The sequence below is a fragment of the Pelophylax lessonae genome (assembly GCF_965119305.1).
Source record: "Pelophylax lessonae genome assembly, chromosome: 1".
In the NCBI taxonomy this organism is placed as follows: domain Eukaryota; kingdom Metazoa; phylum Chordata; class Amphibia; order Anura; family Ranidae; genus Pelophylax; species Pelophylax lessonae.
Window position 1 is genome coordinate 311026670 of NC_138768.1, and position 11833 is coordinate 311038502.

At 39.2% G+C, this 11833-nt stretch overlaps 1 protein-coding gene across 1 annotated transcript in view; it reads left to right on the forward strand.

Moving 5' to 3' along the window:
* Positions 1–6462, forward strand: part of LOC309546569 (telomerase protein component 1-like) — a gene marked incomplete at its 5' end in the record, with an annotated part of 44005 nt that extends 37543 nt beyond the window's left edge. The window contains 5 exons of the mRNA XM_082246319.1: positions 2066–2263; positions 5365–5586; positions 5691–5786; positions 6075–6163; positions 6268–6462. Of these exons, the coding sequence (XP_082102445.1) occupies positions 2066–2263; positions 5365–5586; positions 5691–5786; positions 6075–6163; positions 6268–6388 (726 nt within the window). The 3' untranslated portion in view covers positions 6389–6462. The remainder of the gene's footprint in view (positions 1–2065; positions 2264–5364; positions 5587–5690; positions 5787–6074; positions 6164–6267) is intronic.
* Positions 6463–11833: the final 5371 nt, after the last annotated feature.

Consider the following 11833-nt stretch of genomic DNA (forward strand, 5'->3'; position numbering starts at 1 on the left):
TTGGAGGAGGGGGGATGGGGGGCAATAAGGCCCACAGGGACCACCAGACCAATGAAGGGGTTGCCTAACAGAAAGGAGGGGAACCCAGGGGCCCATGTCCACCCCAAAACCCTCCAGGGGGAGAGGGGGTATAGTCACTTCCCATACTGGGAATCAGGCGGGCACCACTCCAGAAAGAACCTCCTCTCCATCGAAATGGGGGGGCTGTTGGCAAAGAGGAACACTGCGACTCAGGCCCAGACCCGGTCGTTTGTGACCTCGCGAGGCATTTAACTCGCATGCCAGCCCTCATCTGGTGGGGCTATGTCACGGCCGACCTAGCGCAGAGTTGAGAGCTCTAGATCCTGAGAGGATCTAGATTATCCAGCCCATCGCTCAGTCCGGCAGTTGATTGTAGATCTCACAGGAAAAAAAACAGGGGAAAAAATCTAAAAAGGAAAAATGACCAGGACCAGAGATCCCAGCAAGGAACTAGGTCCTTACTTCTGACTAGGCAGAAAAAAACTGAGTACTTATAGCAGAGAGAGGGAGTATACCCCCTGGGACTGCCCATAGGCATAGCCAGACTTTTTTTCCGCCTAGTGTCCTACTCCTGTATGGGGCAGTATAACCCAATGGTTAAGAAGATCAGGTGCTGTGTCCATCAATGAACGAAAGAGAAAAAGGATTTTGCTGGCTTACTGAAAAGTATGTCCATGTACAGTATAGTGTGCACTCAATACTTGGTTGGGGCTCCTGTCACATGAATTACTGCATCAATGCAACGTGGCCTGAAGGCGATCAGCCTATGGCACTGCTGAGGTGTTATGGATGCCCAGGTTGCTTTGATAGCGGCTTTCAGCATTGCATTTGCATTGCTGAAATTTGCATTGTTGGGTCTGGTTTGATTGCATTTCAGCATTGTTGCATTTCAGCATTTGCATTGTTGGGTCTGGTTTCTCTCATCTTTCTCTTGACAATACCCCACTGATTCTCTATGGGGTTTAGGTCAGGCGATTGATACCATAATCATTAAACCAGGTATTGGTACTTTTGGCAGTGTGGGCAGGTGCCAAGCCCTGCTGAAAAATGAAATCAGCATCTCCATAAAGCTAGTCAGCCGAGAGAAGCATGAAGTGCTCTAGAATTTCCTGGTAGAGGGCTGCGCTGACTTTGGACTTAATAAAACACAGTGGACCTAAACCAGCAGATGACATGGCTACCCAAATCATCAATGTCTGTGGAAACTTTACACTGGACCTCATGCAACTTGGATACTGTGCCTCTCTACTCTTCCTCCAGACTCTGGGACCTTGATTTTCAAATGAAATGCAAACGTTTCCACAGCCCATGATGATTTAGGGAACCATGTCATCTGTTGGTGTTGGTCCACTGTGTTTTATCAAGTCCAAAGTCAGCGCAGCCCTCTAGCAGGAAATTCTTGAGCACTTCATGCTTCCCTCTGCTGACCAGCTTTATGGAGATCCTGATTTAATTTTCCAGCAGGACTTGGCACCTGCCCACACTGCCAAAAGTACCAATACCTGGTTTAATAATCACGTTACATGTTGATAGGCCACTTTTAAAGAAACCAAGGCTTCCATAACACCTCAGTAGGGCCACAGGCTGATGGCCTCTATGCCATGCCGTGTTGATGCAGTAATTTATGTAAAAGGAGCCCCAACCAAGTATTGAGTGAATACTATACTGTACATGGACATACTTTTCAAGCAAACATTTAGGTATTAAAAGTCCTTTTTTTTTTTTTTGGCTATGTAATGTAATATTCTAATTTTCTGAGATACTCAGTTGTGGGTTTTCACTAGCTGTAAGCCATAATCATCAAAATAAAAGAAAGAAATGCTTGAAACATATCACTCTGTGTGTAACACATCTACTGTATGTAAAATATATAAGTTTCTCTTTTTGAATTGAATTACTGAATTAAATTACCTTTTTGATGATATTCAAATTTTATGAGATGCAATGTATAATTTAATATAATTATTTTACATTTTGATCACAGATACATTTTAATATTTATATACTTTTGACAGTTTTATATTTTGTGTTTTCTTTTTAATAGCTACTTTGTCTGCTGCACTGTTGCCAGCAGGGTGTAACGGAAAGAGACCTGCAAGGAGCCGTGTCTTTACTAGATGGTGCAGAAATACCTACAATGCACTGGGCTTCACTTCGCAGAACATTGAGTAGTCTTCTTCGTGTAGGACGGGATTATCAAGGGAGGGATACCCTAAATTTCTTCCATGGCAGCGTAGAACAGGTAACATTAGAGAATGAGTCAAAATACACGGGAGATGTTTTATTCAAATACTTTATTTAGTAACGTAATAGGCAAATTTGTTCTTCATTATCAAAAAAAGATGTGCAATTCTTCACCTCATTAAACCATGCACAGCTAGAACCAATTGCTATTTTTCTTACCTAACTTGGACAATGTACATATATGGCATATGCTTGGTAAAGGAACTGGTTTCTCCATATCTCCACATGCTTGCACTCTATTGCTCAGAAGCTAATCATTACATGGTCTAATTGCTTTAGTGATTGCAAAGTCTCATTTTGTTTTCTTTTAAAATAACAAACATACAGTATTATACTTACCGCCGATGTGCAGTGTTTTTGCAGAGGCAGCCCAGGTCCGCCTCTTCTCGGATCCCTGGCTGGAGCTCTTGGCTCCTCCCCCTGTTGAGTGCCCCCACAGCAAGCAGCTTGCTATGGGGGCACCCGAGCCGAGCTGCAGCTCCATGTATCCATTCAGACATGGAGTTGTCATTCGGCCCGCCCCTCTCTCTCCTGATTGGCTAACTGAGTTTGATTGACCGCAGTGGGAGCCAATGGCACCGCTGCTGTGTCTCAGCCAATCAGAAGAGACAGTCCTGGACGGCTTAGATACTCATGGACATTGCTGGATAGAGAGGGGGCTCAGGTAAGTATTAGGGGGGCTGAGGGGGACTGGTGCACACAGAAGGTTTTTTTTATCTTAATGCATAGAATGTATTAAGATAAAAAACCTTATGACTTTACAACTCCTTTAATTCCTGCTCAAGTTTGTCTTTTGACTTGCAGTATGTAGCCATCCGTCATGTACTGTTGTGGGCTGTCTTTTGGATAACCGTATTTGTAGATTTAATTAAAGGCAGAATAATGTATATTCATCATTTAGCTGCGTATTAGTTAAATCTAATTATGGCACTAACCGATATATGCTCAGATTGTTAAATGGACAGAATGAAACATATAGCCAAGATTGCATTGCTTCATGTGTAAAATGTGTCAGATTTGGCCAAACCTGTAAAACTCTACAACTGATGGGCACTGGCCTCTTAGGTCATAATTAGCAGAGTACCCTCTTATACAAAAATATTAGATATACCCAAAAAAAAAAAAAAAAAAAAACCTTAATAAAATCAAGATAAATCTATACTTTAAAGAGACTCTTTCAGTCTGTTAAAATGTGGGCTTCAGTGGAAGCAGACATTCAGCAAAAGATGTTCAAGGACAGTGGCTCAGTGAATAAGTGTAGTTGGGCAATGGCTGCTTCAGTCATAATCTGAACTCCTTATCCTTCCAGAACAGAATAACAATTTGCAAGTCCATACTCCAAATTTTTTTGTAGTAAAAAATGTAGTGCTTACGAAGATTGTGTGTGGTATCTCCTGGCAAACCCAATAATCAAAATAATTAGTTTCTGTTTTTAAGTCAAAATTTCTATCTGGGGATATAAAGGACATGATAAATTGTTTTAATTTCAACATTCCAGAATTTCTAAGATTTGTTTTTTTCCTGTGGGTATTGACCATCAAATAATGTAAATAATATAGCTCTCTTGAGACGTAAGGGATGCCCCTTTTCATCAATTTTGGTATGAGACAGAGCTGCCTACAGTGATGTGCGGAAGAGGGGTAGGAGACACACAAGCATGTTGCATGTTTGACTTCTTTGCAGCTCTGTTAGAGCTATAACAGTCCTCAAAATGGTAAGTGCTTTTGCAAGTAATGCAGTGGTATTTTATTAATTAGCAAATCATGAAAAAAACATGGGGGCAGCAATCATATCTTCCTTTTGAAAAAAAAATACTATTTCCCTGTCTGCTATTCATTTCCACTGGATTTTTTTATTTGTTTAAGCCGCCATTCCATGTCAAGTGAGCACATCAGCAGAAGTCACTGTTATTTGATCATGTTTTAAGTCAGATACTGAAAAGCCCCAAAACCCTGTCACATTGTTGCCTTTGACTACATGCACATGGGTGGTTTGGCCTGTAAGTAGCAAATTCCAACATTTTCCGTAAGCATAGGTGCAGGGTCCAAACCTGTTGCCAGCAGCCTGTTACAATCTACTACAGGGTAAAATACTCAGTGGCATACAATTACCCGAGTACAGAATTCCTGAATTTCAGGCATATGTCCCTGAGTGCATATGGCTCTAAACATGAGTACCACTTGCTACAGCATCCAGCCTCATGCATTTTCAGCCTGTTCTAGATTTTTACAGACTTTTTTTCAGCAGGGCTGGATGCTGCACCTGTGCCATCTGGTTGCCCAAAAACCCCTAGATTTAGTGCTCATGAGCCAAACCACCCATGTGCATGAGGCCTTAGGGTAACATGCGATAAAAAGATCTTCTCAGAATGTCAGCAATGGCAGCTTACATATTTATTCTAACAAAGGTTTCCTTTTAAACTTTCATAGACCAACATCACAACGATTGAAGTGCTTGTATACTACAGGCTGTATGTGATTTACCACAATTCAGAGGCAGGTGTATATCTTGGACAACGATAAAGAATTTTTATAGACCATTTTTATGGAAATGTGAAAAAGAATTATATAAATATTTATATATATACACAGTATATATATGGATATCTGTATATAAATAACCCAGCAGGGGGGGAAGGGTCAGTAAAATGTTCATTGCACATCTGTATCATTAGGGAGATTTTCACTTACTTCTTGTCCTGCTGTCTCGGGGTCAGAGGAGCCAGAAGTGATGGAAAATCTGTGCAGTAAAAGATAAGAGAGCAGCAAAAGCAACTTGGGGTTAGGAAGCATTAGAACCACTGTTAGGTTTTTGTCAATGTCTGTGGCCCCTAATATGTTGAGCTTCGGTCCCCTTGTTTCTTCTCCTGGTGTCACACTTATAAAGAGTAAGGGAAAATCTCCAAAATGGAGCCACAGACGTTAATAAAACAAAACCTGAGATAGGCTATAACTCATCTTCACTCTGTTGAGAACAAATAAAGCAGGAGTTGAAATTCCAGTAAAGGTTTGGTATATATTGTAAAACAAGGCTACTGTTACATTTTTCAGCTATTTGTCTTCTGTCCCTTTTTAAATGTCATTTTTTTCTTGGGTGTAGGCAGTGGAGCAGTGTTTGCTTAGTCCTGACAACTCCCGTGGCCAGTACCTTCTTAGTTTGGCTGATTACTATGATCACAAGTGCACAGATGATGCCATAGTGGCGTACCAATTGCCACGTCTCCTGCAGGAAGCTGGACTTAATGGTCGGTTGGTTAAGTTCCTAAGGGAAGACCCACGTGCACACTCCATCCAAGCTCACACTCGAGCTCAGTACTTAAAGGTAACCATACTTTACAGATTGTTCCCCTTTCCAATGCATCTAAATATAAAGTTTACGATTATCAGTTGTCATATACTGTAATATGATGTATATTTGTATGGTAGGCTCTTCGCTGCTCCCACATTTGCAGGAATGGTTTCCCCAGGTCTGCTGCTATGATATGTGGCATGTGCACATTCAAGATCAGAGCATTTGGGCAGGTAAGGAAAATCTTACATTTCAGGCACTGCTTTAGTCTAAAGGCAGCCTTCTTTTCACCAACTCCCAAGGTTAGTTTCACTTTAAAATATTGAAAACCAAGTATTTTTTCAGTTCCTTATATTGGTGTTTCCTCTCCCTTCCTCAGAGCATTTCAGGGTATTCCATTGTGCAAGTGAATGGAAAGTGAATGAAGCATATCTGAAAACTTCACTTACCTCTCTTGTTCTTACCTCTTACCTGTATTTATTGCATCTATTTGTCTAACATGCATATTGTCCTCCATGCAGTTATTCCCTAATAAACAGAGCTGTGTATTGTGTGGAACACATGTTGCCATGATGGGAAAAGAGGCCTTCCTATGTCCTAAGCATAACAGGTAACTTTGCGGCTTTAAAATTTACTGCTGTGCCTTTCCAGAAAAGCCAAGACGAAATAGCTAAAGCAAAGTAATGGTTGACAAAGCCATATTTTTTGTTGCAGGACTGGCCGAAGTGAATGCCTGGTCTGTAAATTAATCATCGTCGGGGTACCTCCACCATCTCCAGCCTTACTGTGTCACATGTGTGGATTTTCTGAAACATGCATATCCTTGAACATATAATAATTTTTGTTTCATTGGTTTATTTATTTAGAGAGCTCATATATGTTGTTAAAATGCACAGCAATCCACTGATCAATGAGTACAACTCATCAATAAGTACATAACGGGCTATGTTTGGTATTTGGTTTATATATCAAAATAGTAAATGGATGAAAAAAAGCCTTTTTACGTATGATTTTGCATTGGTGGTCCATAAAACTTTGTAATAAATTGTACACATATACATTTTTTTATATTTTAATATGTATTTAAATTAATAAATATTGTGTTTATTTTATTGGGCCTCAGTGTTTAGTGTCGGGTGTGGTTTCTTTTTTTTTTACTAATAGCTTTTACACTATATGCATTTTTTTTTCTTCTGACCATATAATCACAAGGAGAGTAAAGTGAGCAGTCCACATGAAATAGCTTTAGGTTTTGTTATAGCTTTTATAAATTTTTTTCCCACCTTCACCACTAGTTGGCATCAAGATTCTTACATGCTTGAATTCAACTGCATAGCCTGATTGTTTTGCATTAAAGAGTCCATAATGATTTCCTGTAGGTCAACACAGAGGCTCGAAGGTTTAGAAGCAAAAGTCCACGCGTGTTAAGCCGTTGCAACTTCCCTTGTCCCAGTGAGAGGATAGGTCATGAAGGTAATTTGTAGTGCTGTGGTGCTGCCGTTATGGTGGGGGCTATCTGTGCTAGATTGTGTTATGTTAGCGGGTATACACTTGCCTTCTCCTGTGTTCCTGAAGTGTGGAGGGATGGTCCGAGATGTCGCCATCTTCTTGCGGTAGTAGGCCCAGTCTTTGGCGAGGTCCAGTCCTTCCTCTAGTGTGGAAATAAGAAATTGTTTGTTATTCCGTTCATTAAAGATTTTGGTTGAAAACTTCCATTTATATGGAGTATTATTATTTCTCAGGATTTTAGTAATAGTGACCAAGTTTTTCCTGGTTTTTCATTGCCTGGGACAAGTTGGTAAAGAGCAGTATGTTTGCATACGGTTCCGGCAAGCTGTTGGGCTGCCTGAAGAATGCCATGATAACATGAAAAAAGTGTATTTTAGCAATTATGTCTTCTGGGGTGCGTTCTGGAAGGAACAACGGTTTAGGAAGTCTGTGAGCTCTATCTATCACCAGTTCTTGCGGTTTGACTGAGTGTTGGAGCTCGACTATCATTTTCTGTAGATAAGGGCGCAGTTCAGTGGAGGGGACAGTTTCCGGAATCCCCCGGAATTTCACGTTATTCCGACAGGATCTATCCTCCGCTATCTTTAGTTTCATATTGCTAATGTCTTCTGTTAAGTCTTCATGAGCATCTATTACTTTACTATGTGCTTGTGCTTAGTCCCCTAACTTATGCTCGATATGATTCACCCTTTCTCCTATGACTTCCAATTCTCTGGTAGTTTGTGTCATAAAGCATGCCATTTCCATTTATAATGCCCCCTAAGAGTTATGACCTCATCCTTTAATGTGGAATCTAATATTGGCTGACCCACTGTAGGAAATGCATCCAGGCACTCACCATTTTTAAAAACACATTTTTATTATTCCTCCTTTTGTGGCCTTTAAGGTCAAATTTTTTCTTCTCTTTTTTTCTATTTACAATTATGGATGATGGCCATATGGATCACTGTTATTTTTCTGGAGCTCTAGACTACTGCTCTTTCTTTAGCACAACGCAGCCTGGACTCAGGATTTCCATTGCTTTTCAGTGGATTACCAGGGAACATCTGACCCGTCAACAATGAAGACATTTGGTTGTTCTGGCCATGCATTACAGAGAAAGCCTTACCACCTTAAAGAACGTAACAAGTGGATCCATTATATGGAATTCTTTTTATATATTTTATCAGCTTTATTTCTGTAGGTGTCAGGGACCAATAACAGTTCAGGCAAGGATAGGATGGTGGAGGATATTTAAAGCAACCTGCAAAATAGGAATAGGCTTAGGAACTGGCTTTACAGGCTCCAAGGTGCAGACTTTGAATGTACCTTCAAAAAAGGGTAAGAGTACCCAAAAGGAAAGAAGGTATTAAGTGACCACAGGCGGTATACAGAACTATAAAAATATAAATTTTATTGGACTTGTAATTTAATATCAACATTTAATGAAACATCAAAACCCAACATTGTTATTTAAAATCACACCAGCAACACAGAGCCCGGTCTTGCATCAAAGCCACATCATTTTGGGAGAGGTAAATGGTCACCTTTCAATACTGAGTATCCCTCATGTCATTAGCTCAGCAGAGCATGTAATATTTATTCAAAATCATGACATGTGACATGCAGGTGCTCATTTGAATGGTGGTATTGGCCTCTATCGGTGGTCAAGCAGTGAGCAGGATATCCCTGTTTGTAATCAGTCCTGAATGGATTAGGATGTTTCTCATTTGCTAATACTGAGGTGTTCCCCTTAGAAATATTAGGGATAAAAAATAGTCAGTATAAGACCTGGATGTACCTTCACTAAAGTTCCTGGTGGTAGGTTTGTGCAGAATTCCCAGAGCATTTAGGATGACCCTGATGGTGGTAAATGAAAATAATACAGGCCAAGGTATAGTATGAGTCATTAGTCAGATTTGTAATCAAGAACCAATTAAGCCATAAGCAGGGCCAGAGGGTGGCATAGTTGGAATTGTAATTAAAGGCTGTTACTTTGGATAACCAGAGCCAAGCATCAAAGACTCAGGAAGCACAGCAAGGTCAAGGTTAGAGGATTTTAGGTGTGGTCAGGACTATTTGGATAAAATTTAGGGACACCCTACTGACCATGCCCACTTTTAGCCACACCCACAAAACCACATACCTTAATTTGTATCCACACCCACAAAATAACACTCCCATTTTCAAAATGTCTTTATATTTAATTTCTTGAACACAATAAGCATACAGGACATGGTCATGCAACACATGTGCAGTAATAGTAAGCAGAGTAACATTTAACAGGTGATCCACTAAGTGAAGCAACTCCATGGGACAGAGTAGGATGTTAACAAAACAAAACATGACCAGTTTTTAAATGGCAAACCGTATGCTACACATCACTGTATGTTGTACAGTTGTCGGATAGGTAAAAATGGATTTAAAAAGCCATGTATATTTCATCTTATGCATATAAGATTCTGAATGGTGCAGCGTCCATCTTGTTTTAAGGTGAAAGTAAGTTAATATGTACTTGTTAAACAAAATGTCTCTTACAAGCTTACAAGAGAGAATAGAGTTTCAACAGAGGTCTTTGTATTTCTTTTAAGATCGTAAATAAGGTAATACATTGACATCTCATCAGATAAGGGACAATTAGCGAGACAGCATACTAGTCTAGCTTGTAATCTTATCTGTATACAACAATGGACAATACCTCAGTATACTCTAGCAGACATTTAAAATGAACTATATAAGTTTTTATAGATACATTATTATGCGTGAGAAGATATGAGCCCTAATTATGTCATTATATTATGTAAGGCATATACATATATATTTAGGAATGTTATATCACATTTTGGGTTTATATTCTTACAGTAGTAATCTTACTTAGACTTAGACTTAAGAGTGAATACTAATTACCTCATTTTAAGGCATGTGGTAGGAGTGTTTATATAAGAATTGCTTTAGACTAGTCTAAGTGTTCAAGGTATCATAGATCTTCCAGTCTTAGACGCTATGTCTGACTGTTATGTCAGAATTCAAATAAGTAATGGACTTTCACTGGCCATAGGTCAATAAGGTCACCTTTACTAGTAGGCCATTGTATGTTGTGACGTATGTTAAATACAAAATCTAATGAACAGTGCAATACTGCCTCCTGTGGAGATAATACCAGGTGCAGTCTTGGGATAGTTGAGATATTTCCAATGTAGGAATATTATATTGTATTAAAAATATAATTATTGAAATGGCATTACTTGCCAAGGTGAATGATGGAGATGCAGATGGACATTTATGTATGTACTGAGAGTATGGACAAAGTTTTATGTTGTGCTTTTATAGTTAATCTTGAACATAGAGAAATCATCCTTTAACTTTATTATACAAAGAATTGAATTATCAGGAGAGGTGTGTCTATGACCTCACCAGTTAAGGTATAGAATATACCAACCAACGGGGATAATGTTTCATCCCTCTGGGTTTAACTTATGGTAATTTTAATAGCCCTTTGTTCATACCATATAAAAGAACAACCCAGATGAGACACATTACATTACACTACTGACAACACACCTTACACTTACATTACACACGCTACTACGTCCATCTATAGACTCATCCAGACATATTTCATCTTGCTCCATCATTCATCTGAAACTTTGAGGGACGCCAAACAAAACTCCTCCCTCACTGGCATCCATCTTAAGACTCTGGTAACGACCATTTGAAGCTAGCTGCCATCTTAAGTGTGGTAAATATAATCTTGCTATGTTATTTGATTTTATTCAACAATTGTTTATTTCCTTCCTTATATGTTTTATATTGCATATTTAAGGGTAATAAGATTACAGTCCCACCCGTATAAACCATAGTAGATTTTTCTCTAAAAAGCTGATTTTTGTTTTTATAAATCCTTATTAATATCAGATTTAGCGCATTATTGCGAATTTAGTCTTCCATTTTGCAAAGCCTATTCTCGCTCCATCTGCAGTGGAGTGACTATCAGGCTGTGCATTGCGCAGACAATTGTGGTCTGATTATATAGAACATTCATTTATGGTTTATGCTATATCTGGAGAAATGGTAATCTTCCTTTCGTTTTGCTTTCACCTTGTTTCAGTTTCACTTTCATTATTGAGCTAAACATCACATTGCATTGATTGTTTGAAGTTAGTAGAGTTAGTAGTTTATGTAAGAGTTATTTTTGTTGTGTCACTTCCTGTTTGATCATATATTGTGATTACATGTCTTGAGAATAAATATTTTATATATATTCCATACTGTAGACTGTACTCACTGAGATTGGTATATGCTTTTAAAAAGAAATTAATCAATTAAAAAGAATTCACTACATATTGATTTGTGGAATAAGTGGAGATTCTCCTTTCTCACAGATCTTTGCTTATTAACCATAAATAGACACTGCTATATTCAGAGAAGTATAAATATTCTGATATAATGAAGTACGAGCGCGATATATTATTATTAAATATTCTTACAAGTTCATGCTGCCATTTTTAACACACCCTCAAGTAATTTGTCACAGACTTTTGGAGCAAGAGGCACACGTTCAGGCTGGGTCCACATATATGCGAATTGGATTTATTTGAGGCTAAATACTGGGTTATGGCAGCAGATAGCTGCCATAGCCCCGGTATTTTTCAAAATGGCGGACGGTCCTCTTTAAGATAAGAGTGGTCCCAGCAGCAGATTCACCGCTGAATCACCCTTACGGTGCATGCCCCCCCCCTCCCAACGCGTCCTGGTCGTTTTCCCCGCTTACCGGACCCACCGGCAGCAGGGA